General features: G+C 39.3%; 13 protein-coding genes across 13 annotated transcripts; 8 read left to right on the top strand and 5 right to left on the bottom strand.

Annotated features, from left to right (window-relative positions):
• The first annotated feature begins 13 nt into the window (after nucleotides 1-13).
• Nucleotides 14-1,817, top strand: BDF20DRAFT_614749 (uncharacterized protein). Its single transcript, XM_053075876.1, has 4 exons — nucleotides 14-101; nucleotides 225-463; nucleotides 551-1,113; nucleotides 1,205-1,817. The coding sequence occupies exons 1-4, from the start codon at nucleotides 75-77 to the stop codon at nucleotides 1,531-1,533; spliced, it is 1,158 nt and encodes a 385-aa protein (XP_052935035.1). The 5' UTR covers nucleotides 14-74; the 3' UTR covers nucleotides 1,534-1,817.
• BDF20DRAFT_879305 (Ctr copper transporter family-domain-containing protein) lies at nucleotides 1,537-2,474 on the bottom strand. Its single transcript, XM_053081557.1, has 3 exons — nucleotides 2,318-2,474; nucleotides 1,915-2,195; nucleotides 1,537-1,854 (listed from the first exon to the last, which is right to left on the bottom strand). Exons 1-3 carry the CDS (start codon nucleotides 2,429-2,431, stop codon nucleotides 1,662-1,664), a joined length of 588 nt encoding a protein of 195 aa, XP_052935034.1. The 5' UTR covers nucleotides 2,432-2,474; the 3' UTR covers nucleotides 1,537-1,661.
• A 463-nt stretch (nucleotides 2,475-2,937) lies between these two features.
• BDF20DRAFT_879301 (uncharacterized protein) lies at nucleotides 2,938-4,089 on the top strand. Its single transcript, XM_053081556.1, has one exon. It carries the CDS (start codon nucleotides 2,975-2,977, stop codon nucleotides 3,848-3,850), a length of 876 nt encoding a protein of 291 aa, XP_052935033.1. The 5' UTR covers nucleotides 2,938-2,974; the 3' UTR covers nucleotides 3,851-4,089.
• Nucleotides 4,090-4,758: 669 nt separating this feature from the next.
• On the bottom strand, nucleotides 4,759-5,249 carry BDF20DRAFT_822713 (50S ribosomal protein L32; the record flags this gene model as incomplete). Its single annotated transcript, XM_053077729.1, has 2 exons — nucleotides 4,759-5,064; nucleotides 5,160-5,249. The coding sequence occupies 2 exons, from the start codon at nucleotides 5,247-5,249 to the stop codon at nucleotides 4,759-4,761; spliced, it is 396 nt and encodes a 131-aa protein (XP_052935032.1).
• A 2,223-nt stretch (nucleotides 5,250-7,472) lies between these two features.
• On the top strand, nucleotides 7,473-8,194 carry BDF20DRAFT_823004 (uncharacterized protein; the record flags this gene model as incomplete). Its single annotated transcript, XM_053077759.1, has 2 exons — nucleotides 7,473-7,829; nucleotides 7,919-8,194. 2 exons carry the CDS (start codon nucleotides 7,473-7,475, stop codon nucleotides 8,192-8,194), a joined length of 633 nt encoding a protein of 210 aa, XP_052935031.1.
• A 435-nt stretch (nucleotides 8,195-8,629) lies between these two features.
• On the bottom strand, nucleotides 8,630-10,078 carry BDF20DRAFT_614679 (uncharacterized protein). Its single transcript, XM_053075875.1, has 4 exons — nucleotides 9,724-10,078; nucleotides 9,585-9,623; nucleotides 9,398-9,494; nucleotides 8,630-9,326 (listed from the first exon to the last, which is right to left on the bottom strand). Exons 1-4 carry the CDS (start codon nucleotides 9,966-9,968, stop codon nucleotides 8,697-8,699), a joined length of 1,011 nt encoding a protein of 336 aa, XP_052935030.1. The 5' UTR covers nucleotides 9,969-10,078; the 3' UTR covers nucleotides 8,630-8,696.
• A 248-nt stretch (nucleotides 10,079-10,326) lies between these two features.
• Nucleotides 10,327-10,719, top strand: BDF20DRAFT_806017 (Flavinator of succinate dehydrogenase-domain-containing protein; the record flags this gene model as incomplete). Its single annotated transcript, XM_053076513.1, has 1 exon — nucleotides 10,327-10,719. A coding segment is annotated over one exon (393 nt), but the record flags the coding sequence as incomplete, so codon positions are not given.
• A 300-nt stretch (nucleotides 10,720-11,019) lies between these two features.
• Nucleotides 11,020-13,126, top strand: BDF20DRAFT_614936 (kinase-like domain-containing protein). The gene is made up of 2 exons (XM_053075877.1): nucleotides 11,020-12,159; nucleotides 12,244-13,126. The coding sequence occupies exons 1-2, from the start codon at nucleotides 11,320-11,322 to the stop codon at nucleotides 13,000-13,002; spliced, it is 1,599 nt and encodes a 532-aa protein (XP_052935028.1). The 5' UTR covers nucleotides 11,020-11,319; the 3' UTR covers nucleotides 13,003-13,126.
• Nucleotides 13,127-13,247: 121 nt separating this feature from the next.
• Nucleotides 13,248-14,281, bottom strand: BDF20DRAFT_879291 (ADP-ribosylation factor family-domain-containing protein). Its single transcript, XM_053081555.1, has 3 exons — nucleotides 13,990-14,281; nucleotides 13,799-13,902; nucleotides 13,248-13,707 (listed from the first exon to the last, which is right to left on the bottom strand). Exons 1-3 carry the CDS (start codon nucleotides 14,081-14,083, stop codon nucleotides 13,363-13,365), a joined length of 543 nt encoding a protein of 180 aa, XP_052935027.1. The 5' UTR covers nucleotides 14,084-14,281; the 3' UTR covers nucleotides 13,248-13,362.
• A 1,138-nt stretch (nucleotides 14,282-15,419) lies between these two features.
• Nucleotides 15,420-19,609, top strand: BDF20DRAFT_989013 (kinase-like domain-containing protein). Its single transcript, XM_053085288.1, has 9 exons — nucleotides 15,420-15,723; nucleotides 15,831-15,968; nucleotides 16,067-16,217; nucleotides 16,309-16,367; nucleotides 16,437-17,374; nucleotides 17,481-17,851; nucleotides 17,919-19,078; nucleotides 19,158-19,344; nucleotides 19,410-19,609. Exons 1-9 carry the CDS (start codon nucleotides 15,586-15,588, stop codon nucleotides 19,475-19,477), a joined length of 3,210 nt encoding a protein of 1,069 aa, XP_052935026.1. The 5' UTR covers nucleotides 15,420-15,585; the 3' UTR covers nucleotides 19,478-19,609.
• Nucleotides 19,610-21,197: 1,588 nt separating this feature from the next.
• On the top strand, nucleotides 21,198-21,939 carry BDF20DRAFT_879273 (uncharacterized protein). The gene is made up of 2 exons (XM_053081554.1): nucleotides 21,198-21,538; nucleotides 21,650-21,939. Exons 1-2 carry the CDS (start codon nucleotides 21,295-21,297, stop codon nucleotides 21,889-21,891), a joined length of 486 nt encoding a protein of 161 aa, XP_052935025.1. The 5' UTR covers nucleotides 21,198-21,294; the 3' UTR covers nucleotides 21,892-21,939.
• A 451-nt stretch (nucleotides 21,940-22,390) lies between these two features.
• BDF20DRAFT_879271 (uncharacterized protein) lies at nucleotides 22,391-23,034 on the bottom strand. Its single transcript, XM_053081553.1, has one exon. The coding sequence runs from the start codon at nucleotides 23,028-23,030 to the stop codon at nucleotides 22,722-22,724; it is 309 nt and encodes a 102-aa protein (XP_052935024.1). The 5' UTR covers nucleotides 23,031-23,034; the 3' UTR covers nucleotides 22,391-22,721.
• Nucleotides 23,035-23,853: 819 nt separating this feature from the next.
• On the top strand, nucleotides 23,854-26,717 carry BDF20DRAFT_944591 (uncharacterized protein; the record flags this gene model as incomplete). Its single annotated transcript, XM_053084836.1, has 3 exons — nucleotides 23,854-24,147; nucleotides 24,468-24,489; nucleotides 24,882-26,717. Exons 1-3 carry the CDS (start codon nucleotides 24,065-24,067, stop codon nucleotides 26,715-26,717), a joined length of 1,941 nt encoding a protein of 646 aa, XP_052935023.1. The 5' UTR covers nucleotides 23,854-24,064.
• Between the last annotated feature and the right edge of the window lie 42 nt (nucleotides 26,718-26,759).

Here is a 26,759-nt window from a genome sequence, read left to right as displayed (position 1 = left end):
TTTTTCTTCTTTTCATTTCTTATTTATTCATTTATTTGATTATTTAAAGTGATACGTTACGAGAAAAGACCACAATGGGTGCAATTTATTCAAGAGAAAAGGTAAGGATGAGAGACTGATAAATAAATGCGGGCGAGAGGATGAGAGGGATGGGTAGAGCCTTTAGAAAATGAAAGGAAAAAAAAAAAAAAAGTTTATTTATCACCCTTTTTTTTTTCTCGTAGAGAGACTCTTCAGCAGACTTTGAACAAGTCTTATCCAAATTAGATACAGATATCAGAAAGGTGGAAACACGTTTAAGTGAAATCAAAATCAAGCAAAGAAAGGCGAGCTTCTTGTGGGTTATTTATTCGATTGTGATTTGGATTTTGTGTGTGCTTTATTTGTTTTATTTGTTTTTGAATGAAATAACACAAAGAGACATCATCTATGGAGGGATACCAGCCATTCTACTGCCTATTGGGTAAAGTAACCAATGATAAACAGAACACCGGGTATGCCCCCCGTTCAGATTACTGATAACATGACATGACAGCATTTATCACGTTAGAAAGCTCATTGTTTGGTGGTACGATCAAAGAACAAAGAAAGAGGAATTGAAGCTGGCCACATTACGTAAAGAACAAAAGGATAAACTGGAAGATTTAAAGAAAAAGACGAGCTATTATACCACACAGTCGTTGATAGAAAAATACGATGAAAGTATTGCCAAGAAGAAGAAGGAGTTGGAAGCACTAGAATTACAACAGAACAAACAAAAACCAGTGTCTTTGCCAGCCAATATGGGCAAACAGCAACCATTTCCACATAAACATCATCTTCGTCATCCTCATCTACCTCACCATGCGCCGAACGCTAATACGATCAATAGAAATATACCATCACAATCAGTCAATACCCCTCTTACCTTACCTCCCTCTCCTCCTTATCCACAACAACAACAACAACAACAACAACTTCATTCTCAACAACAACAGCAAGAAGTGCATTGGTATGACAAGATTGTCGATGCATTAGTGGGTGATATTGGTCCAGAGTCCAAATATGCTTTGATCTGTAGTCATTGCTATTCTCACAATGGCTTGGTCTTTAAGGAAGAGCATGATACAATTCGTACGTTAAGAGAAAAGAAAAAAAAAGTTTTTAAAAGTGCGTGTGCGTAAGATAAAGATGATTATAAAGCTAACATGAACCTCCATACTAGAATATATCTGTCCGGTTTGTAAACAGTTCAACCCATCACGTAAATCGAAACAACAACAAATGTCTAGCCAAATGGCTGCTGCTGCTGCTGCCGCTGCCGCTGTGGATACAGAGTCACCATCAAAGAAAGATGCTAAGGATGTGAGCGCAAAGGAGAAGGATATAGATAGTAGTAGTGTGGACGAAGAGAAAGAAGAAGAAGAAGACGACGATGAGGCGGTGCTTGCGAAGATGAAAGCAGAATATTTAAAGGATGATACATCTGGTTCGAGCATTGGGTCGCGTGTTAGACAGCGTCGCCAAGTTGAAAATCAAGAAAACAGTGATTAAAGGGATAGAGTATTGATAAATAAAAGCAATAGCTATACTTTTTTTTTTTTTCTTTATTCAAGCAATGGTAAAAAAAAAGGGGCGGGGGTGTTCGTTGGCTATGATAGCCATAAAAAACATGTATTCTTCTAATGACATTGAATGGAACGGCTGGCTGATAATTTGCCATTACCAAAGACAAAATGACCAAAGCCAGCTCCAAGGACAGTAGCGAGCATTAAATAGCCATTATAAGTCATAAACACCAACATGAGCCAGAAACTGACACCGACCAAGGAAGCATAGATAGTGGATCGAATGATTTCCTTTTTGTTGGAGAGTCTGTGGATAACAACTGTTAGTAGCACTTCCTTGGAATCGAACTTATAAAGACTATTTTACCTCTTGTGCTCCTCATAGGCGTGAACCAAAGACCGTTGTTCTCTTCCAGCGGTCACCTCATCATCTTCTTCTCCGTTATTTTGACAGCAGTTCTTTTGTGCAAGATAGGCTGCTTCTTCTTTCCATTTGTTATCGAGAGAAACAGAATAAGCACGCATCCATTCATAAGCAGCGCCAATCAGGAAAATGATGAGACACGACCAGAACATGGTCCAAGGACCGGAAATATGCCACCAACGAAACACAACACAGGTATCCTCCACTTGCCAATTAAACAGCATCTAATGTTATTGTATATATATATAGATAGATATTGTTTGCATTAATAATCCATGTTTAATGTTATGATAGATTAAATTGGCTGGGTCATTCTCCACTGCAATAAAATTGTTATTCTATTTACATTCATGCTACATTGTGGACCCATTGGCATATCATGTCCTGGCATATCATGACCTGGCATAGCGTGGTTATGCATAGCGTGGTCGTGCATCATGGACATATCGTGGCCTTCCATTCTTCCAAAGAGTTTGAATAAAATAAATAAAAAAAAAAAAAAGTAAAAAAAAAGAAAGGTGGATTAAATAGGAAGGCAGAAAAAGCAGAAATTTGCGCCCTATTACCATCTTTGAGCAATTTATGCTGCCCTTTCCATTTAGTGCCCAGATAACTACCGTTTATGGAAATGAAGGCGATTAAGCATGACCTGAAATTTTTCTTCTGATTTGCCACGAACAAACGCACCCGCCCACGTACCCTCTCGTACCCACACCCACGCACCACCATCCACAGCTATCCCCACGTACACTCAAAATAGAAAAATTAGACCGCTAAAGAGTTGCTGGTATGACATAGATAACAAGTAACCCGAAAAAGAAAAGAAAAATGAAAAAAAAGCTCAGAAATTAAGGAGGGTGATAGTACGTAACGCCTGAGCGAACAAGGTGATATTTTTTTCTTTGTCCAGAAGAAAAAACGTGGTAACTATTTATATCTCTTTGCTTTGACCTTTTCTTCCTTCTTTTTTTTTTTTTCCTTTCTAACTTATACACATTAAAAAATGCTTTTCTTACGTATTGTACCTCATCTTGAAACAGACTTTCGACAGTCCAATAGCCATCATTCTCATCCACATCCTTCTTCGCCTTCACGCACCGTCATTTTCAATATCATTGAAAGAACGCTATCAGCGGCTACTCAAGGTTGCATCAAAATTGGCCGACAGAACGAAGCCAATCAACATCTTACGGACCATATCACTTTCAAAAGTAATGTCGTGAGTCGAGTCCATGCTGAACTTGTTTGGGATGAAGAGGAGAATCAAGTCTATATCAAAGACGCCAAATCGTCTTCTGGCACCTTTGTTAACCGTATGCGGCTCAGTCCCCCCAACCAAGAGTCTCGGCTTTGTTTATTACATCATGGCGATATTGTACAACTAGGCGTTGATTATCAAGGTGGAGTAGAAGAGATATTTCGCTGTATCAAGATGCGAGTGGAAATCTATAAAGAGAGCCCACAACAACATCTTCCGTTAAAGAAAAATTTCGGTTTAAAGACGTTTCGCTCGTTAAGAAACCTGGCTTTATCCATGGCGCCCCACGAGCAACAAGACGAGGATGTCTTGGTAAAAGAGATGATAGATGAATGCTGTATCTGTTTATATGCAATAGCACCTTTTCAAGCCCTCTTTGTCGCTCCTTGTTCTCATACGTTTCACTTTAAATGTTGCTACCCATTGTTAAGAAACTATCCTGGGTTCAATTGCCCTTTATGTCGAACCTATGCTGATTTAAGTGCGAGTGTATCGATAGAAGCGGATGAGGTAGGGTTGTTTTTTCTTATTTGCATACATGAAAAAAAGAAAAAAAAAGAAATGTATAATTCAATTCTTACCAAACGGATGATGTGTGTTGTAGGTATTGGAAATGTTTAAACAATCAAACGCCCAAGAACCATCATCTCCACTACCAGTCAATACCATCGAAGAACATGAAGAAGCAGAAGAAGAAATGACAAGCCAAAATGCAAATACTCCTCCTGCCCATTTCCCTTCTGCTTCTTACAGCCTTATCCCTCCTACACATACAAATATAACAACAACAACAGCAACAGCAGCAGCAGCAGCAGCTCTTCATCATCTTTCTCATCATCACCATCAGCAACAGAAACAAGGTAACGTAACAATAACCAAGTACTTGTTTGTGAAAACTTCATTCTAATGCAGCATTGTTTATTGTCAAAAATTAATATTTGGAAGCAGTTCATGACCCTATGACTGTAACATCAACGACAACATCGAATCCACCATCAAGAAATGGTAACACGACAGCTTAAAATACCCACTGCAGCCTATTTTACCCGCGTGTTCGTCTGAAAAAAAAGGAGATTCATACCTCTCCTTACCACGTATACGAAAACACGCATATATATACACATTCACTCACTCTCTCACTTATACATTCATCGCACACGCACAAACACACACAATGCCTCCTTAGCTTACATTATTCTTAACTATCTGCTGTCCTTTTTTTTGATTTTTTATTTTCTCCCCTCATCTAACTCCCCCGTTCCATTATACCAACCAATTGTAATAAACACAAATACAACTCATATAACAAAGGAAGGAAGAAGCAAATAAGAAACCTGTCATGTCATGTCAAAAGTCACATGATGACATCTCGTTTTTTTTTGTAGAACGATACAATGGTTACACTCTTCTATCCCTCTTTTGATGAATTTTCTGGATTACACTTTTTTTAATGTTATTTTATCATCATACGAATACTATAGCTTCCTTTCTTCTTTTTGCTCAAAAAAAAAAAAAAGATGTTATCTAATTTATTCTTGAGATCTGAGACGAGCACCAGCGTTGATCACCTTAACGTCTAATTGAGCAGCACGTTCAAGGATAGCAACACGCTTCTTGGAAGAAACGTTGTGAGCAATTTCAGCAGCATAAGTACGGTTGTGCATCAACAAAAGGTTGAGTTCACGGACATTGGAGATGGTGAACTTGCGGAAACCGTTGGGCAAAAGGTGACGGGTCTTTTTGTTGGAACCGTAACCGATCTTGGGCATAGGAGCTTGACCCTTGAAACGTCTACGCATGTTACAATCAATACCCTTGGGCTTTCTCCATGATTCCTATATATGCCCCCCCAACACAAACGGTTATGATTAATAACGTGTCTTTCTTCTTTTTCAACATATAAAATCAATCCTATGAATGAAATACATACACCGACACGCATGAAGCGGTTGGATTGGTGACGCTTGAAATGAGCAGTGCGCTTCTTGACAATAGTATGCTTGACGGCAGGAGTGACCATTGTTATTACTGTAGCATATAGAGTAAAAAGGTCAAATGTCAGAAATACAATCTAATTAAAGATTGTTAAAATGTCCAACCACAATTATATATATCGCATAGGGAGTTGCGTTGAATAGAAAAGGTGACTCTTTGAAGCACTGTGACCCTCGCTTTGCTTTTAAATTAATGTGGGTTTTTTTGGTTGCAAATTAAAAAAAAAAGGGTTTGCTGTCATGAAGTCAATGAAGAAATGCTGTCCTACCGTTCGATTGACTCTCCAAGTTTTGATGAATTAATATTTCAAATACAATAAAAAGGTGCATTTGAGATTTATAGTTGAATGCATCGATCAGCTGAGGTTGTCGATGAAGTCGTTTTGTCATGCCGAATGATGACCATGTCGGATGAAGCTGCATTTTACAAAATCGTTTTTGTGGTTGAGCATACTTTAGAGAAATGTCATAGATTGTACATGGCAACGCACACTCCTCTGCAATGTATATAACTGTGGATGGGATGGATACGGATAAAGTTACTTACAGAACTAATGGATGGATGCAAAGAGAAGGGGAAAAACTCTAGATTATCCTACAAGTCGATAGTAATTGCACCACAGACACCCCCACAGCACACAGAAACGCACACACAAAACACACCTACAAAAGAGCGATCCACGGAGAAGAAAAAAAATTGGGGTCCCTCGAAAATCGCTCTCATTTTTTTCGCCCCTGAGGTCGAACTTGCTGTTTTCGGGGAAAAGTCCGGCAGAGCAGATTTGATTGCAGTTGAGGCATAGATCATTAAATTACTGGTTATCATTTTATGTCAGGTGGAGACGTCCTGCATGTTTTCCAACTCTAACCTCAACCAGATTTTTTATTTTTTGCTTAGTTTAACTCAATCTGAAAAAAAAGAACTTTAGTGTCATTAGTAATACTTAACTCACCTTAGATTGGAGTACTCGTTATTTACTAGTGTTTAATGAACCAATGATATGCTGAATCCAGTCGAGTCAGTAAAAATAGGCTTTTGTCATTGAAAATTAAAAAGAAGCATTTCTGTGCTGCCTGTGGTGAGGTACCAAGGCAGTGCATAAAAATGAGGATAAACACATCTTTTTTTACTTGATTTTGCCCTTTTTAAGTAGAGAAATCACCGCCCGTGGTCACTTGTATAACTCTACAAAGATGTGCTTATCAAGGCTTGGAAAAGTGGAACCATGCAGGAAAATAGGAGGGTTTTTTTTTTTTTGGCTGTCAGAATAGTACTTGTTGACTATTGTTTGATAGTAGTACTAGAATGGTGCCATATGACAATGACAATCTTCCCTAACTTACTGCTGCACGTTATCGTCAAAACCCGATCCCTGTTTCAATCCACGCTAAAAAAAGATGGATTGATTTCAATTTTGCCTGTGCACCTTGAAATCAAATCGTCTATGTGTGTATCTGCATGCATGCATGCATCAAGACTAATCTTTTGGTTTTCTTTTTTTTTATTTGTATAAAGCTTAAAGTAAATTAGTTTTGCCACAACCCAACAAATCAAAAGTTTATTCTTGCTGCGCGATTTATTGACGAGCGCGGGTTCTCCTTGCTGAAAACAATGGCGCATTTTTGTAAGTAATCAAAGAGACTCGCCCTCACCCCTCCCCCCATTAGCTCTTGACCTATTAATAATAAAGGAGGATTCTGGGGAAACTTCCAAAAAAGCATTGACCACAAAAAACCCGCTTTTTTTAATTTTTGTGAATCTATTGTGGCGTTCCGTAACCATAGTTATACAATTGACCACGTTTTGAAAAAATATAAATACTAGAGATAATACGTCTATGTGTATGTTCATCTGAGTGTTCATTTGATCAAAGCCTTTTTCTCTCTCTTTCTTTCTTTCTTTCTTTCTTTCACTGTTTTTCATCATCCATCTTAACACTGCTTATCGAATGGCAACAGCAGATACCAACATGGACACTATCATCAGAACACGAACTCATCCTAGTGACGATACCGTCACTCTAATGGCGGCATCAGCAGCCACTCAAATACAACCTCGAAGGGTCAGATTTGCCTCTTCCGAATTGATCCCTGTAGTGGATCAGCAACAGCAACCATCTGCCATCCATTTCACCGAAAAACGCAGCGAGATGCAGGCGGCAGTGCAAGATGGATCCACTGTGAATGCATCCAGCGGATGCTGTTGGTTCAGTCCCCCGCTTACGAACAATAGTAAAAGTGCTAGTACGATGATACCCTTCGGCCGGCGTCGACGTTCTTCTCGGCAGCATCAGCCACGACAACAACGATCCACATCATTTTCTTCCCTATCCTCTACATTATTCCCCTCACTGTCCTCTTCCACTACATCTAGCCATATTAGCAGCGATACACAGATTAGCAGCGGCACCCATGAAAAAGAACAACACAGTCATCTTAGCAAACTCAATAAATTCATCGTTTCATCCATCACTACCTCTTTGTCCTCTTTGCTCAGTAGCAACAACAAGACTGCAGGCACTAAACCACGCGAAATATGTCTGGACCACTTGCTGGAACAGTACTCTATAGAACTCAAACATTTATACTTGAATGCCAAAGCAGAGGTAATAATGCAACACTCTTTAAGTTGGTTTTTTTTTTCGTTTTACGAATATCCTCCCATTGACTGACGTTTCTATTGGGGTAATCATAGTTAGATTGTGCTATAGAAACACAGGGATCCGTTTATTACAAAGACGATCGAGTCACTGCAGGAAATGCATTGAAATCATGCAATGACAAATATTTTCATGTGATGGACTTCTTGGGTGACACAACACATGCTATCAAATTCAAATGTCGTTGGGAAAGAGAACTTGAAGATTTACAATCTGTTTTCCAGGACTTGCCATTAAGTACGCCTCCCGTGATTCTCGAAGAAGAGCACGAGCCCTCTACAGCTTATCAGTATTTCCATAAATACAACTAACTATGTCAACAAGCATTCTTTACACATCTCTACATTATCTCAACAACCATTACACTGTACCATTGCATTCTATCATCTGATGTCTACAGCATAACCATTGATACGAATCTATATCAACTGTTATTACTACGACTGCTGCTATTCATATACAACACTTATTTACATATGCATTTTTGTCTCTCACTCTATCTTTTTATGTCATCTCTTTTCCATCATCTGTACTACTTTTTTTTGTAAATTTCCAACTTTTTCTTTTTTGCTAAAAGCACTACTTGTTATCCTTTCTATGCCAACACTCCAAAAATTCATCTTTTTCCATTCTTTTGCATTTCATCATAGAGTGTATGCTTTTTAGTAAGCATTTCATCTCTTTTTTTTTCACAGCTTACAATCTCTTTTTCATTTGCATTTGTACCGATTTTATTTGTTATATTACGATTGACTTATTTGATATTACTTGAAATAAAGATACCTTTTTTTTTTTTTCTGCAGTGCTATTTTTTCAAGCAGTAGTAGGGCTATTCTCTTTATTGTCCGAGTAAGTATAGGTTGCATCGAGTCGATTACGTAAATGCTGGCCTGCTGTCAAGACTTCACCTGTCTTTTCATTCGCAGCTGCTTTGTCCAAAGTGGTATCCACAAAAGGCGAAGGCACAGGGGATAAAGGAGCATGGTCGACTGGATGCATAAAGAAGGGAATGGAATAGCGATCGATATACTTGTGCTGTGGTAAGAAAGTAACACGGTGCTTGGTGGATTTAAAGAGCCCGTGTGTCCACAGTTCCATTTGATCGCCTACGTTCACAATGATGGCGTTGTCTATCAAGGGAGCGGAGATCCATTTTTCGCGGCTGGCTTGAACTTCCAATCCAGGCACGTCTTTTTGGAACAATAAGGTGATGGAGCCATAATCGGAATGAGCGCCTGCTCGAACAGGTTCTTCCTCCTCCGCTATGGGTGGGGGTTGCTCATTTTTGTTGGCACACTTGGGATATTTCAAAAGTCGAAGGATTTCACCGGAATGTTCATAGGTATGGTACTGTTTAAAGAAATCACGACCGCCTTGAGCCTCTGGTATTTTAAGCGCGATAGCAAATGTTTCAAGGATTTGAATCGCTACAGAATGACATTTCTAGGGTATGTGTGTCAACAATCCCATGCTGTTTCATTCTTTCTCTATGTCAAGAGAATTCTTTTTCTTACTCGAGTAAAAGCATTGATGAAGGGCTCCTCCTCTTCAAAGACTTTAGGTAAGGGAGCGAAAGCTTTGTCGTTGTCAAACATTCTAAAGTTGAAGCCTCTGTGCAAGAGGAGAAGGATAATAATACAGATGTGTCAGTTCCATTGAAAGGAAATGTGTGCCTATGTGTGTCATCCTTCAAGAGCTTACTCTTTATGGTCTCCTTGTCGTTGATGCTCAGGATCCAATCTACGGACAAAACAAAAAAAAAAAAAAAAAAAAAAACAAAAAAAAAAAAAACTTAGCTACGACACTCTTACGTTATCTGTTGTTCCATACAAGCGCTTACTTTTCACTATAGACCGCACTATATCCATGATTTTCTTTATCAATAGCATAGCGCTGCTTTTCTTCTCGTGGCAGGTCAAAGAACTCCTTTGCCAATGCAAAGGTTTTGTTGATATCTTCTGCAGGTATGTCATGATGGATGACATAGAAGAACCCGATCGATTTACAGGCTTCAAATACATGTTGAGCAACGGCCTCAGGGTTCGTGCGTATTTCTGAGAAATCAATGACAGGAATAGAGTCCATGGTTTTGTTTTGACTAAGGAGGTGAAATGCGTGTATGGAAGAAAGAAGGAAGGAAGGAAATAAACAAAAGCCAGGTAAAGATGAATGGCATTCCTATCGGATCAAGCACCCATGATGACACAGCTGTCTTTTTAAAATTTAATCTCAGTTTCTTTTGCGTACCAAGTGATGGTTAGTCATACTCAAATCCACTTTCACTTAAAAGCAGCTCTATAAAAAAATGTGGCGACCCTGTCCATTCCGAAGAGTACAGTGGGTCCCCTGTCAACATTGGACGCGCTCTATTTACACTTCAAGAAGCCAGCTACAAAAGAGGAATGCGTCCTCGTCCTCGTCATCTCATAATAACAGCAACCGAGACGATGGCGATCCCTATCCCCATCTTGCCATTCGTCACTCAGCCGAAGCAGCGATAGATAGTTCCTACCCTAATCTGCCCCCGATTGCCCGAACTGGCGAAGAGACTGAACAAAAACGCCGTAGACTGACGTATCAAAGCCGAAAACGAGGCATTCTAGAAACAGATTTGTTACTGTCCACTTTTGCTAAAGTCTGGCTCCCTCAATTTGACCGTGCTGCTTTAGACGAATATGACCAATTATTAGATGAACCAGACTGGGATATATTTTACTGGGCTACGAACATGAAGCCTATTCCTGAACGTTGGCGTCATTCCAAGATACTGCAGATGGTATCTCAACATGCGAAAAACGAGGAAAAGAAGGTGCTTCGCATGCCTGACCTGGAGTAAAAAAAAAAAAAAAAAAAAAAAAAAAAAAAGGGTGGATAGTGTGATACGTTACAGCGGAAGGAAGGAACTTGTCATAAAAACCATATCAATAAAAAAAATGAGCCCTTTGACGGTCAACAAAGGTTACGTAATTCAGGCCATGCTCAAGTATGAGAGCTATATTGGATTCTCGGTTTTCTGCATTTTCTGCTTTATTTTTTTTTACACAATGGGATTTGGGGGGGGGAGGTTCCTTATCAACCTGCAGAAATCAACAAAAGATAGAGAAAGAGGATGACACATGCATGCAAACATTTTCCGATTGCAATATAAAAAAGTAAAAGTGGAAGCCGAATGTTATATATAGACTATGAAGAAAACATAGGGACAGCCAAGACACACACACACACACTCACACACTCACTCATTCACACACTACACACGTTATTCAACTTTCTCGTTAACTATATAAAGGCAGGTTTCTATGGGGAACTTGGCTTGGGGTTTCTTTTTCGTTCCCCTTATTTTAAGAAAGGATTATAAACCAACTATAGGCAACCCTTCCCCTTTTCTTTTCACCCAAGAATAAAGCTTCCTCACTTTTATTCAGCATCTGTTACAATGGATTACATAGAGCCACAACCTACGATTTTACTATCGCCTGCACCTCTACAACAGCAACAACAGCACTGTCAACAGGAGATCAAAGAAAGTGAGGATGACAGTCGAGAGCAACTATTACTCTTACCACCGGCAACATCACTTTTATGTACTACTGACTCGAGTGAGGTGGAAGGCCATCGACATCGCATCCATCCGCTCAGGATATTGACAAAAAAATGGTCCAATCTATCCTTACGTTCTTCTTCGGCCTCCTCTTGCTTGCAATCACCTGCAACAGAGAATGAAGAGGAAGCAGCTCCTGCCCTTACTTCCAGTATCTTACTCTCACCAAGTAATGCTTTTAGCCACAGAAGCTACAGCAACAGCAACAGCAACACATCAGCGTCGTCGAAACAAAGTAGTTTGTGTTATTCACCACCTTCACCTACCGTTTCTGCATGTTCTACGCCTTGCGGGGAAAGGGCACAACCGTCGATCTTATTACAGCATAAATATACAAATTATAAAAAAGACAAGGTGATTGGTCATGGATCCACGGCTAAAATAAGGTTGTATGTGAAGGGACAGCCGCGAGAGGGCGATGAAGATAGGCAAGAGAAGGAAAGAAAAAAGAGTCCCAACGAGCCACCAACACAACCGAATATCATTGCCGTCAAGACGTACCGTCCACTAAAAAAAAGATATTATTACTCTAAAGGAAAGAAAAGCCAAAAAGGCTATGATAAGCGAATGGTGAGTGAGTTTTGTATTTCGAAAACCTTGGTGCATCAACATATTGTGCAAGTCTATGATCTACTCAAAGATAAGAAGGGACGATGGTGTACAGTCATGGAATATGTAAATTAAAAAATCATTTCATCAAAAAAAAAAAAAAAAGAAAAAAAAGGAAAGCATTCATGGATAGTTATTATTTCATTTTAGTGTGCAGGTGGTGATGTATTCTCTATATTACACGAATTTGATTTAAGCGATGCAGAAATTGATTGCTTATTTAAACAATTATTATTGGGAGTACAACATATCCATACGAGTGGCGTGGTGCATCGTGATATAAAACCTGAAAATCTAATGATGACAAGAAATGGTATACTCAAAATTGCTGATTTTGGGGTTGCTGAAGTGGTGCAGTTGTGTTTTGATGCAGAGACAAGACTGGCGCAAGGTAGATGCGGGTCTGAACCTTACTGGCCCCCTGAACTCTTTTCTCTCAATGCCCATGGTAGTAGTAGTAGTAGTAGTAGTAGTAGTAGTAGTAGTAGTGGTAGTAGTACTAGTAGCAGTGATAGTGATGTTGATCATGGAGACAACGGCAATAGCAATGATATAGCTCAACAGCAGCAGCAGCAGCAGCAGTTGAATCACTATCTCTATGACGGAAAAGCGTTTGATATCTGGAGTTGCGCTGTTGTATGGCATTGTTTGATCTATCGCCAAATACCATTTTTCAAGGCATGCTCGGAGGACCCTCAATACGAAGAGTATACAGCGGTGCGAGAGCGTCGTGAATGGATTCCTCTCTCTAAATGCTTTGATCATGAAAAGGAATGCTTGTACAATATGTTTGAACCCAATCCCAAGAAAAGGTGGACTATCCAACAATGCCTGGATTCTGACTGGATCAAGAGCATCTCGTTATGTTACGAAAGCTATGAACGTCATCGACATCATCATGTACTCTAATTTTTTCTTATAAAGTAGAGGTTGAAAATCTTTTCTTTTTTTTTTTTCTTTTTTTTTATATACATATATATGTATGATTGGGAGAAGATGATAAATAAAAGAAACTAGAATACCATTACATTGGCTTTTAAGGAGGTAAAGAAGAAAAAAAAAAAGAAAAAGAAAGACATATAAGCAATCATTAAAGGGAATCATGTCAAGAAATAGGAATAGTATAGTAAGAAAGAAAAAAAAAAAAAAAAAAAGGAGAGTGTATATGTGTTAATTATGTTGTAGTGTGTGTGTGTGTGTGTGTGTGTGTCAAAGGAAAAATAACTACCAAAATAAACAAAGAGACGCTGTTGCTGCTTCTTCTTCTTTTTACTTTGATTTCACATTTTGACTTAACCAATTCAAGCCTTGGAATAGGCCTTCACCTGTTGTTGCACATGAAGGATAAACATACCACGGTCTTTCCTTCATTTTGTCCAGGCCTAATTTTTCTGTTACTTCTTGAGGTGACATAGCTCCTGGCAAATCTTGTTTATTTGCAAAGACGAGTAATAAACATTCTTTCATTTCTCGGTCTGACAGAATACGATGTAGTTCTTGGCGAGCTTCATCAATGCGATCGCGGTCTTGAGAATCAATGACAAAGATGAGTCCCTGCGTGCCTGTATAATAGTGTCTCCACAAATTTCGAATTTTATCCTGTCCTCCTACATCCTATTGTATTGGAGAAAGAGTCAAGATCTTTCTATTTTCAAATGCAGATAGATATTTCGTGAAAGCTTTTTCTCGAGTAGCTAATGTTTACCCAAACGTTGAATTTGACGTTTTTATAAGTCACTGATTCGACGTTGAATCCCACCGTTGGAATGGTTGTAACAGACTGATTCAATTTAAGCTTATAAAGAATGGCTTATGGGAAGAGAGAAAGAGAGAAAAAAAGAGACAGGTTAATGTCGAGTTGAACAAAGAAACATCATGTATGTGTAGGTTGCTTACTCGTTTTTCCAGCTGCATCGAGACCCAACATTAAAATACGCATTTCCTTACTGCCAAACAGTTTTGAAAGCGCCTTTGATAAATTACTTCCCATAGTATCGACTTTTATTTTTTTTCTGTTGACTTTTTTTGACAAAGGTATGTATGTTGTAGAGTGGATTGGTATTGAATTTATAGAGTAAAAAAAAAAATGGAAAAAAGGATAGGAAGGAGACTGGTGTTGTTATGTTGAGTATGAATGAAAAGAATAGAAGAGCTTCCTACTGCTTGTTTTATTTTTATTATTGTGTCGAGTTGGAAAAAAGAAAAAAAGAAGTCCGCAATATATTTAGTACGACAAGGTACACTTTTTTTTGAACAAACAAGTTATATAAGTGAGATGGCACAACGCAGGGCTTCTAGAACTCCTATTATTATACAACACATATTTGATTAATGCAAGTAAACGATCAGTTAATTGACCTCGTTTTTCTTTATTTTATTTTTTTCTTTATCGCAAAAAAAAAAAAAAAAAGCGTAGAGTTTCAAGGGGGTTTGAGCCTACTTTTTCATAGGGTTCAATTGTTGGAAAAAAGTGGAGTCTATGGAGCAGCTGAGCGGATGGTAGACAATCAAACCTTTAGCTATAGACGATAACACTACACATGAATCCCACGTACCCAACGTCAGATAGAAAATAGTTCAACCTGCTGTTTTCCTCAACCACACATTTGACTGGTGTATTCCAACCTATTCAATTCAATATATTTCAAATGAAGGAATGCGTCTCAACAGCATGCCATCATTTCCCGTGTTGTATACTTGCATCATCAATTACGAAAAAAAAAAAAAAAGGCAGAAACGTCCCATTGGTCCCACACGAAATTTGACCAACGATGGCGCCCATCCAACACCTCTCTCTAAAATTAAAAAATCATTTGATTTTAGGGATCGACAGGTAACAAGTCCTCGAGAGTGTGAGCTAGGGTGCCTTTATCTCAAAACAATGGTCGATAAACATTGAGGCATCTGTTTCTGTCCAATCCAAGGTCCAGCTTTTCCCGTTACTCAAATTGCAAATAAAAAAGTGGCGGCGTTGTTCACATCCTACGAACAGTAGGTACCCAAGCTGTCTTAGGGTCCTTGCCTTCATTTACATCATCCGCAGTACACCAAAACTATTGTGGCAAACTACAGGATGAATAAAGGTATGTCTTGTCAAATGATTTGAGCAAGATAGTGTAATGATATCTGTTAGTCCTATTTTTTTTTTTTTTTGTACACATGATAATCTACGACAAAAAAAAGTCATTCATCATTTTGCACACACAAAGCACGCATAATTTACATTCCCCCTCAAATTATCTCTTTTTTTCCTTTTTTTTTATTTTCTAATAATTTATTTTATCTCTCTTTTTTTTTGTTTTTTTTTTTTTTTTTTTTTTTTTTTTGATTCACACACGCATAGACACATACATACATACACACAAAATACGCAGCAAAGCATTCTACTCTATTTATTTTGTTTTCCTTTCAACATTCTCAATTATCAATCTCAATTATCATTATCAATTTTGTCTTTATATTTTTACTTTTTGTTCCAACCATTTCTGATTCATGTCATCACCGAGGAAATCAACTACCCATTCAGCATTAGCAACTGCATTGCACCAAGAAAAGCATGTGGGTGACTACATTATCATGAATCGTCTCGGGCAAGGTTCATTTGCCACTGTATATAGAGCGCAACATAAAGTAGAGTCTCTTTTCCGCACCCTTCCCCCCTTTCTGCAGCTCTTATGACAATCTATCTCTCTAATACAGTATTGTTATTTTTTTTCTATTGGATGTGTCTGTCATAGGATACCCAACAAACCGTAGCTATCAAGTGTGTCAAAAGATCAAAATTAACAAAGAAGCTATTAGAGAACCTTGAATCAGAAATATCGATTCTTACATCGATACGACATGAAAATATTGTTGGCCTGATTGAATGTCAGGTAAAAAAAAAAATGGCACATACATTTCTGCATGAATTTGGGGTCGTATTTTTTTTATTTTCATGATTTTGGCTGACATGACTTTCTTTTGGGTATAGAAAACTGAATCCAATATTTATTTGGTCATGGAATATTGCTCATTAGGTGACTTGTCTCATTATATCAAAGAAGTGAGATCGGATAAAATGTCCAAAGGGCCTGCGGGTGGTTTGCCCGAAAGGATCATTCGTCATTTCTTGAAGCAATTAGGTACTTTGATAATACATGTGGTACGTTTGAACAAAAACCATCTTTTGTGATACTCACACAAACACACACATATACACACACACCCCTTTAGCCAATGCCTTGAAATTTCTAAGGTCGCAAAATTTAATCCATAGAGATATAAAACCACAGGTAGAATACTTTAAAAAATAGAAGGGGAGCATCAGAAAAAAACTCAATGGCATCCTTCGTTTCTTATAGAATCTGTTATTGTCACCCTCCAGTGTGAAAGGAGCATCCGATTTACCGATATTGAAAGTGGCAGATTTTGGATTTGCACGATTTTTACCCAACGCGAGTTTAGCAGATACCCTTTGTGGATCCCCGTTGTACATGGGGCCAGAAATCTTGTCTTATAAAAAATATAATGCCAAGGCAGATCTATGGAGTGTAGGCGCTGTACTGTATGAAATGGTTACAGGGCGTCCTCCCTTTCGAGCACAGAATCATATCGAGTTATTGAAAAAGATTCAAGAAAATAATGATCAGATCCATTTTCCGGATGAAAAGCAGCCGCAGCAACAACAACAACAACAAGAGGATAGGATCAGTAGAAGAAGAAAAAGCAGTAGCGGTAGTAATAGTAGCAGCAGCAGCAGTAGTAGTAGTAGTACGAGCCATGGCAACGACTCCAACCACACCCATGATCATGCGAATGATCCTAGGATGATTGGAAGTGATCTGAAGGATCTCATATGTAAATTATTGAAAAAGAATCCAGTGGAAAGAATATCGTTTGAAGACTTTTTTCAACATCCTGCGGTGGTGGAAATGGTTCGTCCATTACAGCCATCGTGTTCAAGAACGCAATCCTTGCCTCAACCCTTGCCGCAGCAGACACAGCAGCAGCAGCAGCAGGCACCCCCTCCTGCGGTGGATCGTCGAAGAAGTATAGCTGTAACGAACAACACAGCAAGAGGTCATTTACAACACACACCCCCTTCACCTTCTACTTTACAACAACCATACCGTCCTAGCAGTTATGAACCGCCTCCTTTTGCTCAGTTGGCTCCCAAGAGTTTACCTACAGAGCAAGCTCATCCGCAACGACAACAACAGGAAATATACCCTCGGTCTCGTCGTTGGTCTTCCAACTTGGAACGGAGATCCACTACTCCTATGGTTCCTATAGCCACAAGGTAAGAGGGAAATCTAGACTTTTTTCCTGATGCCCTTTTCTTTTTGAAACATTTTTCAAAATGAGGAGCCCTGAAAACAAATATTTCGCCGCTTTGTTTCTAATAGTCATCGTACAACAACAGCCACGACCGCAGACACTACCCATTTTCACTCACAACATCCTTCACAGCCGCACCAGCCACAGCCACAACAACAACAACAGCAGCAGCAGCAGCAGCAACTATGGAAAGGATCGTCGTTGTCGCCGTCTGAACCTTCTGGTTTGACAAAGAATTCAGGTACCAACCTTAATCGTCGTAGTAGCAGTACGACTCGTCAGGGTGGTGACCATGAGACTGGTGTGCATCGACCACAGCCCCGTTCACAGCAGCAGCCACCCACATGGATAAGAAACAGTGGTAAAGAAGTAGAAGACATACTGCAAGAATACGTTGTTTTAGATTTAAAATCAATAGAAACAAATCAATTTGCCGATGGTAAGGGTCTGTTTTGTTTTGTTTTGTTTTTCCAAGAAATTGACATTTGCGTTTTTGGATGTGTTAGAATTGAAGGCTTCACCCAAACAGAATGAAAAAAGACTGTCGCGATCACCCACGCATCCCTATCACAGCAATGCAACGACCTCCACGACGAATACCCATCCTATCTATCCGAAATCGAATGCTGTGAATATACCGAGTAGCAATAACAATAAATCAACCCATGCTCAACAGCAGCCTAGTTTATCACCTTCTTCCCCTTTGATTCGAGAACGTAAACCAAGTACAGGCTCCTCCTCGGCAGGATCCGCTTTGGCCAAAGCCATTAGTAAAGCCTCTACAAGATTATTCGGGACAAGTATACCTTCCTCCTCCTCTTTGACGTCTTCTCCGCCCAAAGACGCATGGCAACAACAACAACAACAACAACAACAACAACAACAACATCAACAACACCCTCACAGGTTCATGTCACAAGAACGATCGAAAGGGGATCCTTCTCCTCTCATGAATCATGTGACATCCTCACCTACGCCAAGTCTATCCTCCACGTCACCCTCACAACAACAACAGCAGCAATCGCAACAACAACAGCATTCACATCCATCCCGGCGACATCACTATGATCCTCAGGAAAGACGTCATTCATATCATTCCCCGCACCGATCCAACAGTCCATATTATCGTTCCATGAGACGTATTGAAAAACTAGCATGTATGGCGCATGCTGTTGCGAAATACGCCGATCAAAAATATGAGACGTTTATGAGCAAGAAAAATGGGAGTCATAGCCATCATAGTCATACGAGCGATCTAGCTACAGCAGCCAACACGACCACCCTGTTGGCCACCACAGTGCTATCAGAAGAAGCCATCGCACTTTATGTAAAAGCATTAGCTTTACTTGAAAAAGGATTAGCCATTGCTCAACAATTTTGGCATCATCTTTCAAATGCAAAGCCTGCTGCCCCTCATCGAGGTGGACAGAATACATTGGAGGAAGAGGAAGAGCAAGAGGAAGAGGACGAGGACGAGGAGGCTGAAGAAGAAAAACGTCAAATGATTGGACAGTTAAACGATGCCGTTCAATGGATGCGAGATAGATTTAATACTTGTTTAGATAGAGCAGAATCAGTTAAAATGGACGATATAGACACCGTAACTGGAATCACAGCGGAACAATGTATAGTAGAGAAACTACTCTATGATCGAGCCTTGGAAATGGTAATTTTGGTTTTTTGAGGAGAGAGAGAGAGTGAGTGATGCCTTTGACTAAAAAAGATACCATTTTCATCACCCTTAGAGTCGAGCGGCAGCTGTTCATGAGTTGGTAGGAGAGAATATCAATGAATGTGAACATGATTATCAAACAGCCATATGGATGTTGGAAGCTATTTTACTCGTGCAGCCTAAATCACAGGAGATGGAAGACGTCGAAGCTGGAGATACAACGACCATTGAAGAGGAAGATAGACAAATCATAAAAAAACGTAAGTGTTATCAGGGGCATGAGATGACAAGATATTGGCTAATCATTTCTTATGTATGTATGTAGTCATTGATTCCATTCGCCATCGAATCACCGTACTCAGGAAAAAGATGGCGCAGGATGGTTTCAAATAATGCCTGTCTACTGGTGAGCCACTGCAAAAACAAACAAAGAAAAAACCCATTCGAAAAACGCGTCTTTTTCTTTTTCTTTTTTTTTTTCTGCTGAAATATCATTCTCAATTTAATCATGCATTTTGTACCTGTTTTTTTTTTTTTCTATTTAAATAGATGTTTCTTTTTGAGCATTACATCACTTGATAACAACGCGCGTTTTGGGTGTATGAAGAGCACACTTTATTTGTTTGTAAAAAAAAAAAAAAAAAAAAATTAAAATAAAAATTGCGGGTCGATCCTATTCGAAATCCTATTCTACTTTAGCTAAAAAAATGAGGCCATTTCGGATGCCAACAGCCGATCCCGGCCCTTTTTTTGGGCTTATAAGCCTACTGAAAAAGCCACACCACTCAAGGTTCTGCCGCGCACCCCCCCCCCTTAAAAAGTATGTTTAGTAATAGGCCTTTTTTTTGGAAATTGGGAAAAAAACAAGTTTCCTGTCAACTCTTTGTTCTATTTCCGTAGTCTACGCCATTTCTTCTAACCTAGAAAAAGGAAAATAGAAGATGTCTTACTACGTATAAAAAATGGTTTACCTTTACAGTTTTGCATCCAATCAAAAAGTTGAACGTCTTTTTCTCTTTTGACAGTTGGATGGTTTATTTTCAGATTCCGTGCTTGTTGGTGGACCATCCTTTCCTTTTTTTGTTACGTTTAAAAAAAAAATTGTTTTTCCCGCTCTTTTCCTTTCCTCTTCTTCTTCCTTTCATTATTTTGTGATCAAGCTCATCTTGTTTCTTTTCCTTACTGATTCAAGGATTATTGTCTTTATTTTTTAATAACAAAACCAGCATCAGAAAGAAGCCAAATAGTAAAGTAAACTAGAGGATTCTGCACGCTCAAGTTGTTCAAAGACAGAATTCAACGATAAAATCTCAGAGTAAGTTAAGACTCCTTTTGAACCACTTTTTCTGTCTTTTGATTGTACAAAGGTCATTGTGCAAGAACGCCATTTGCCCTGAAGGACGTGCACATGACCCATTGTTCTTTCTCTCTTCCTTTCTCTCTCTCTCTCTCTTTTGCTATTTGTCAAACGCAGCTGTTTTTACATGACTACGACGGTTTCATTATCCAGCCTGCAAACAACTGCATCTGCAATTTACCCAACTACCAATGAAAAAGAAGGAATCCTATTATTTTCTTTCGACATGATGTTTAGGCGGCTTTTTTTGGAAAATGACAACTGAAAAAGTCAGATTACAGCGGAGATGAGAATGGATTCAACAACAGAAATTTTTTTTTTTTTCTTCTTTCGTTTCTAGTCGAAATGACCACGCGCATCGAGTGCCACGGACTCGGACATGCACCAAAAACAACAATAATCGCATTATCAGTGAATAGCAATTTTTGTTTTATTGCCAATGGAAACACATGTAGATCCAACTTTGGACCTTTAGTACAACACTACTCAATTCATGCGTCATTCCACAGTGACCGATATGAATTTGCCAATGTCGTTTCAACAAAAAAATATCGATGTTGACTGCGAGTAACTGCAAAGATACAGAGAGAGAGAGGAGAGATGGTCAAAGGATAAGAAAAAAAAAATAAAAAAAAAAAAAATTGAACTGTCAAAAAAAAATTTTTTTTTTTTTTTTTTTTTTTTTCTTTTAAGAAACCCTTGTAGTAAAATGATGAATTCGTTTACAATTTTTTTTTTTTTTTTTCCACTCACTCATTATTTTTTGGCTTTTTCTTAGTTACAGAATAATAGTAACTCCTATATATTCTCAGTTTCCTTTTAAACCAAAAAGAACAGAAATTTGAAAATTATAATGCAGTCTATGCCATATTATCAACAACAGCAAGGTTATCAACCTCAGGCACCCTATCCTTCTCAAGCTGCACCTGCACCTGCGCCTCCACCACCTCACAGTCTGCTGAATGGTGCTCCTCTTTTGAACCATCCTAACGGACTTCCTCCCATGCAGCATCCCGGTATTCCCGATCAATCGCAGATGGGTCCTCCTCCTGCACAAGCACAAGCACCCAAGAGAAAACAAGTCAAGAACGCTTGTAGTAAGTGTGATTTTCTCTTATCATGATAGTAGAGTAATAGTGGCTTTTGAAACTAAAAAGAGAAATTTTTTTTCTTTTATTTTTTTTTTTTTTTTTTTTTTTGCTGGTTAGCTAACTGTCAAAAGGCTTGTAAAAAATGTGACGATGCTAGACCTTGTCCCAGATGTATAAAGTATGGTATTGCTGATACTTGTGTCAATTCTGTAAGAAAGGAACGTAAGAAGGGTATTAAACGTGGACCTTATAAGAGAAGACAAAAGACAGGTGGTAAGTTATCATTTTCACGTTCGTTGAAAGAACAAAAAAAATTTTTTTTTTTTTTTAGAGTTGCTGTGCTGTTTCTCTGTATATAATCACATCCAATACACAGGATGCATTTCGTGAACGCGTTTTTTTTTTTTTTTGCAACTATGTTTCTGACAACCCATCTTTTATGATAGAACAAAAGCCACGTAAGAATGCTGCGGATGTCACTCATCCTGATCAAAATGCTCAACCTGCTCAATATGCTCCTCCTATGCGTGGACCTACTATGACATTTGGATATCCTGGCAACTTGAATCAGTATGGCCAACATTACGATCCTTATGGACAATATGCTGCTTATCATAAAGATGGCATGATGCCGCAACCCTATGTTATGAATCCTGTCTATCCTCCCATGGCCTATCCTGTGCTTGTTCCAACAGGTGATAATAGCCAACAACCACAGCAGCCACCACAACCACAGCAGCAACAGCCAGCACAACAACCTCAACATCCTTATCATTATAATATGTTGCATCAACAGCCTCAACAACAACAACAACAACAGCAGCAGCAACCATCTCATCTTCCTCCATCGCAGCAGCAGCAGCAGCAGCAGCCTCAACAACAAGCACATCAACAGAGCCCTCAACAGCACACCGGTCATCCACCTGCTTTGATGCAATCACGTAATGAACATATGATGCACCAATCTTCTCCTGCCGCTAGTCCTCAGATCTACTATCAACAAGCGACGACACCCAACCATAATGCGAATAATGCTACATCTACTCCTACTCCTACACATACTACCACAACGACGGCTACGAATACGCCTACTTCTACAGCAGCCACTACCCATAGTAACACATCCACACAAAATATAAATGCTCAACAGCAATCTCCTTTGCCTCCTCCTAATCATCTTGTGCATCAATCACATCACCCACAGCAACAGCAGGGTACCCCTCAACCTACACATCAACAGATTCATACTCTCACTCCTCATCACCCTTATGCCACTGTTCAACAACAACAACAACAACAAGCTCCTCAAAATAGTAGTAGTACCAGTAGTAGCAACCCTCCTTCTCAACGAAATAGTCCTCATTTGCCCAATATCAAGTCGGTGGATCCTACTTTTGGTCATCATCAACATCCTCATCATCATCAACAACAACAACAACAAAATGGCACTACGGACAATAATGGTTATGGAAAGCCTTCCACACCTCATCTTCAACATCAACAACAACCCATGACACCCGTACCTTCTGCGTCTACTTCAACTGCTACCACTGCTTCTGCTGATTCACAACAAGCACATGCACAAGCAGTTCAAGCCGCAGCCGCAGCCGCAGCCGCTCAACAACAACAACAACAACAACAACAACAAGCTCATAAAGTAGAAAACCTTCGATTCTTATCATAGAAACTTCCCTGTTGAAATACATATATATATATAAAGTAGATGCGTTGTCTTGTATTTTTTTTTATGGGATTGTTTATCCTTTGTCAAACACAAAATGAACCAACCCCACTTTCCTTTCATTATTATTATGTAAACATTTAGAAATTGTCTACAAAAACATCCCCCCCCTCCCCTTTTTTCTATCCTTTTTTTTTTCGAAAAAAAAAAAGAAAAAGAGTTGTTTATAAATGTAAAAAAAAAAAAAAGAAAAAGAAAAAAGTAAATAAAAAAATTTCATTGTAACAGTAAAAAAGTATCATTTCTTGATCCGCGCCGTTCCGATTCATTACTATACACACATACACACACACACACATACACAGACACACAAACACACAAACACATGGATATACCATCATTGACAACAAAATTGGATTTGGTTCCTTGATTTTTCCTATTTGGAATAATTTTTTTTTTTTTACAACATCAGCAGAAAACGGAGATTATGCTTTAAAAGAATAGAAAAGCCGCGTTTTTGTTGTCATCTTTTGGTAAGATAAGATGTAATGGGTTCAGTCATCCATACACAATGAAAAGAGTCTCCGCGTATATTCCAGAAACTGGGGATTTTGTCTGTGTGGGATGACATTTCAATAACGTGTGATTATGAGTATATATATATATGTGTGTGTGTGTATCCCTCCTTTAGAGCAAGAATAGCATTTCTGAGTCTAAAGAGAAATTGCATAAAAGCGTTGTCCATGTATAGAAAGCAGTTCAACAGGGTCTCACAAAATGAACAGAATACAAATACAAATAAATCCTTTTTTTTTTCAAAACCTTAGCCGAGACAGCATCAAGGTAATGAAATGCAAAAAGACAGTGACGTATGGACATGCGACAAGGGACTTGTCCTGCGCATGGATGCACGTCTTTATTTTTCATTTAGATGGTAAACAAAGAACGAAGTCAAGACTCTCACCCGAATCACGGGTACCTTTTTTTTTTTTTCGGAATTGACATTATAAGCTTTTTTCAAGATCTAGTTGTTTCTTGAAAAATCAAAAAAAAATCGCGACCCCTTTTTTACATTCTTTGTTAGTACAGTCATTCTCATTTCTTGCAGCAAAATAGAGACGTTCTTTTGATGTAGAGGAAGCAATAGAGATGCGGACAGTAGAGGAATTTTTATTTATATGCTACTGATGACAACTTGAGAAACTCTACAGTGTTTATTATTATTGTTGTTTTGTTGTTGTTGTTTTGTCAAAGTTTATATCACTCAAATCATCATGTGAGCCTTCTATTTTACCTTTTTTTTTTTCTTCTCGAGTACACCCTTTCTATTTTTTTCTCTTTTTTTCCATTTGTTTTACTCCCCCCCCCCCACATTTTGTTTGAGGTGGTGGTTGTTTTATTCTTCCTTTTTCCTATAAGTCTAAGCTGCTTTATCGTCTATCTTTATTCAATATCTATACGAGTATCTGTATTAAAATGGTAAGGCAAAGAAGCTGATATGTCTCTTTCAGGAAAAAAAAAAAAGAAAAAGATTCACGCTTTTCCCAATGCATGTCATAGCTTACCGCCTCTTATGCTCATTTTAATCATAACCATCCACGGACGACGACGACGACGACTCCGCCCCTGTCTACACCTACACATAACAACCCTTCTTTTAAATCAAAGAAAGTGCATACAACGCATAATAATGAAACCGTCGCCATGATTGATTACACGAATCTATATATTAAGAACCTCGATGCAGACGTGACAAGCTATGACTTATTTAAACACTTTAGAGGCTTTGGTAAAATCATATCAGCAAGAGTCATGAAGGAAACAGCGACAGGTATTTCCAAGGGATATGGATTTGTCAGTTTTACCACGATGGAAGAAGCGAGTGAAGCATTAGAGCAAATGAACGGCGTTTTATTGAATACCAAGCATATGATCGTCACCTATCATACACATAAAAAGCCACTCCATCACCATCAGAGCAGTCATCACAAGCAGCAGCAGCAGCAGCAGCATCATCGTGCATCACCACCACCACCACCACCCCCCTCCACCTATCCCCAGCACCATCTACATCCTATGAATACCAGTCCTCCCACCCACGGTCATCCGATGGTGTCGAACCATAGTAGTCATAGTAATAGTAGTAAAAACTCACAACACTCACCCCCCTACTCTGCTAAAAACCATTATCCACAGCACCCTCCTCATCGCCACCACCCACACTATCCGGCCTCTTCTTATTCATACCCAGCTTACCCACATTATCAGCCACACTACTATGGCAGTAGTAAGAATGATGACAATCCTTGGAATGAGTCCAATGGTCTTTGGATGCATTACACAAAGCCAACGCCGTCTTATCCACCCCCCACCACCACGCCTGCTATCCGTGTTTTGCCCTCCCACCCGAAAGGAATGACCGTTGCTGACGATGACAACCCCACGGCTACGATGGGTGCTACTTTGCCTTTGCTTCCTCTTGGTTCACCCTCTCAACCGCCCTCACTGTCACCTCCACCACCCACATCCTCATCAAAGCAGCAGCAACAGCAGCAGCAGCAACAGCCTTACTATTATCCTACGACGGCTCCTGATAACCTACTATTATTACACGACAACAGTATTCAAATCCAAAAATTACGTGAAGCCATCTCTCTTCAACTCAAAGCGTGCCAAAAAAAGGATCTCGACGATCTGGTGGATTTGATTCAATCTTTGAAAAAACGCGAACTTTCACTTTGTTTATTCAATCCTTCTTTTCTAAGACAAAAGATAGAGGAAGCCTATGAAGCCCTTTATTTATTCCAAACAAACACGGATGCGACGGTGGGTGATGCAGCTGTGGGTGTTTCATCCACCAACGACCACCACCACCACCACCACAACAACAACAACAACAACAACAGCAGCCACCATCAGAGAACCATGTTGACAGCGCAGCATCAACAACAACAACAACAACCACCTCAGCAGAACGCAGCACAAACGCCTACGACCACACCCACGACCACAACGACAACGACAACGACCCATACCTCTTCCTCCTCTCCCCATCTCGTCTCCACCCATACACACTATTATGATCTCCAGTCTGTCCATGCGATTTTGGCTTCTTTAGAAGGGATGACATCCAATAAGAAAAAGAGAATCTTTGGCGACCTCTTTTTCCCCTATGTCAAAGCAACGGGTGTCAAGCATGCTCCAAAAGTAACCATTCGGTTATTAGACACCGTTCCATTACAACAGTTGGCTTATTGTATGTTTGAAAAGCCAGAATTGACTCGAATGGCGTATCAAGTGCATGAAGAACTGTATGCAAAGGAGGGTCATCCTCAGGGTCCATCTTCTCAGACCAAGAAGGACCCCCCTCCTCAGGGTAGCGGTACGGAGGCGGTGACGGTCGCTGCTCGTCCCTCCACCCTGAGCCATGAGCGTAGTGGTAGTACAGACAGCCAACAACAACAACAACACACGTCAGAAAATGAGAAGAACGGGGACAGATAAAAATCACCCACCTTCTTACGAAAAACAGATCACGCCAATAAG

This window comes from Mycotypha africana, assembly GCF_025528875.1.
Source record: "Mycotypha africana strain NRRL 2978 chromosome Unknown BDF20scaffold_7, whole genome shotgun sequence".
NCBI lineage: Eukaryota > Fungi > Mucoromycota > Mucoromycetes > Mucorales > Mycotyphaceae > Mycotypha > Mycotypha africana.
Note: the sequence above shows the minus strand (reverse complement) of the source record. Positions and strands in the feature narration are given on the sequence as shown.

What these genes read in the sequence shown, in the direction of transcription:
- BDF20DRAFT_879273 (XM_053081554.1), top strand. Translation starts at nt 21,295, where the DNA reads ATGCAGTCTATGCCATATTATCAACAACAGCAAGGTTATCAACCTCAG. An exon ending in ACAAGTCAAGAACGCTTGTA is followed by an intron (nt 21,539 to 21,649) that starts GTAAGTGTGATT and finishes TTTGCTGGTTAG; the next exon opens with CTAACTGTCAAAAGGCTTGT.
- BDF20DRAFT_879291 (XM_053081555.1), bottom strand. Translation starts at nt 14,083, where the DNA reads ATGGGAAGTAATTTATCAAAGGCGCTTTCAAAACTGTTTGGCAGTAAG. An exon ending in CGATGCAGCTGGAAAAACGA is followed by an intron (nt 13,903 to 13,989) that starts GTAAGCAACCTA and finishes TCTTCCCATAAG; the next exon opens with CCATTCTTTATAAGCTTAAA. An exon ending in ACGTCAAATTCAACGTTTGG is followed by an intron (nt 13,708 to 13,798) that starts GTAAACATTAGC and finishes CCAATACAATAG; the next exon opens with GATGTAGGAGGACAGGATAA.
- BDF20DRAFT_989013 (XM_053085288.1), top strand. Translation starts at nt 15,586, where the DNA reads ATGTCATCACCGAGGAAATCAACTACCCATTCAGCATTAGCAACTGCA. An exon ending in ATGGTTCCTATAGCCACAAG is followed by an intron (nt 17,375 to 17,480) that starts GTAAGAGGGAAA and finishes TGTTTCTAATAG; the next exon opens with TCATCGTACAACAACAGCCA. An exon ending in ATGATCGAGCCTTGGAAATG is followed by an intron (nt 19,079 to 19,157) that starts GTAATTTTGGTT and finishes CATCACCCTTAG; the next exon opens with AGTCGAGCGGCAGCTGTTCA.
- BDF20DRAFT_879301 (XM_053081556.1), top strand. Translation starts at nt 2,975, where the DNA reads ATGCTTTTCTTACGTATTGTACCTCATCTTGAAACAGACTTTCGACAG.
- BDF20DRAFT_879305 (XM_053081557.1), bottom strand. Translation starts at nt 2,431, where the DNA reads ATGGAAGGCCACGATATGTCCATGATGCACGACCACGCTATGCATAAC. An exon ending in GTCCACAATGTAGCATGAAT is followed by an intron (nt 2,196 to 2,317) that starts GTAAATAGAATA and finishes CAATAACATTAG; the next exon opens with ATGCTGTTTAATTGGCAAGT. An exon ending in GCCTATGAGGAGCACAAGAG is followed by an intron (nt 1,855 to 1,914) that starts GTAAAATAGTCT and finishes TGTTATCCACAG; the next exon opens with ACTCTCCAACAAAAAGGAAA.
- BDF20DRAFT_614749 (XM_053075876.1), top strand. Translation starts at nt 75, where the DNA reads ATGGGTGCAATTTATTCAAGAGAAAAG. An exon ending in CAATTTATTCAAGAGAAAAG is followed by an intron (nt 102 to 224) that starts GTAAGGATGAGA and finishes TTTTTCTCGTAG; the next exon opens with AGAGACTCTTCAGCAGACTT. An exon ending in GCCATTCTACTGCCTATTGG is followed by an intron (nt 464 to 550) that starts GTAAAGTAACCA and finishes TTATCACGTTAG; the next exon opens with AAAGCTCATTGTTTGGTGGT.
- BDF20DRAFT_879271 (XM_053081553.1), bottom strand. Translation starts at nt 23,030, where the DNA reads ATGTTGAAGATGAGGTGTGGAAGGCTTTCCATAACCATTATTGTCCGT.
- BDF20DRAFT_614936 (XM_053075877.1), top strand. Translation starts at nt 11,320, where the DNA reads ATGGATTACATAGAGCCACAACCTACGATTTTACTATCGCCTGCACCT. An exon ending in GGTGTACAGTCATGGAATAT is followed by an intron (nt 12,160 to 12,243) that starts GTAAATTAAAAA and finishes ATTTCATTTTAG; the next exon opens with TGTGCAGGTGGTGATGTATT.
- BDF20DRAFT_614679 (XM_053075875.1), bottom strand. Translation starts at nt 9,968, where the DNA reads ATGGACTCTATTCCTGTCATTGATTTCTCAGAAATACGCACGAACCCT. An exon ending in AGTGCGGTCTATAGTGAAAA is followed by an intron (nt 9,624 to 9,723) that starts GTAAGCGCTTGT and finishes TTTTGTCCGTAG; the next exon opens with ATTGGATCCTGAGCATCAAC. An exon ending in CGACAAGGAGACCATAAAGA is followed by an intron (nt 9,495 to 9,584) that starts GTAAGCTCTTGA and finishes CCTCTTGCACAG; the next exon opens with AGGCTTCAACTTTAGAATGT.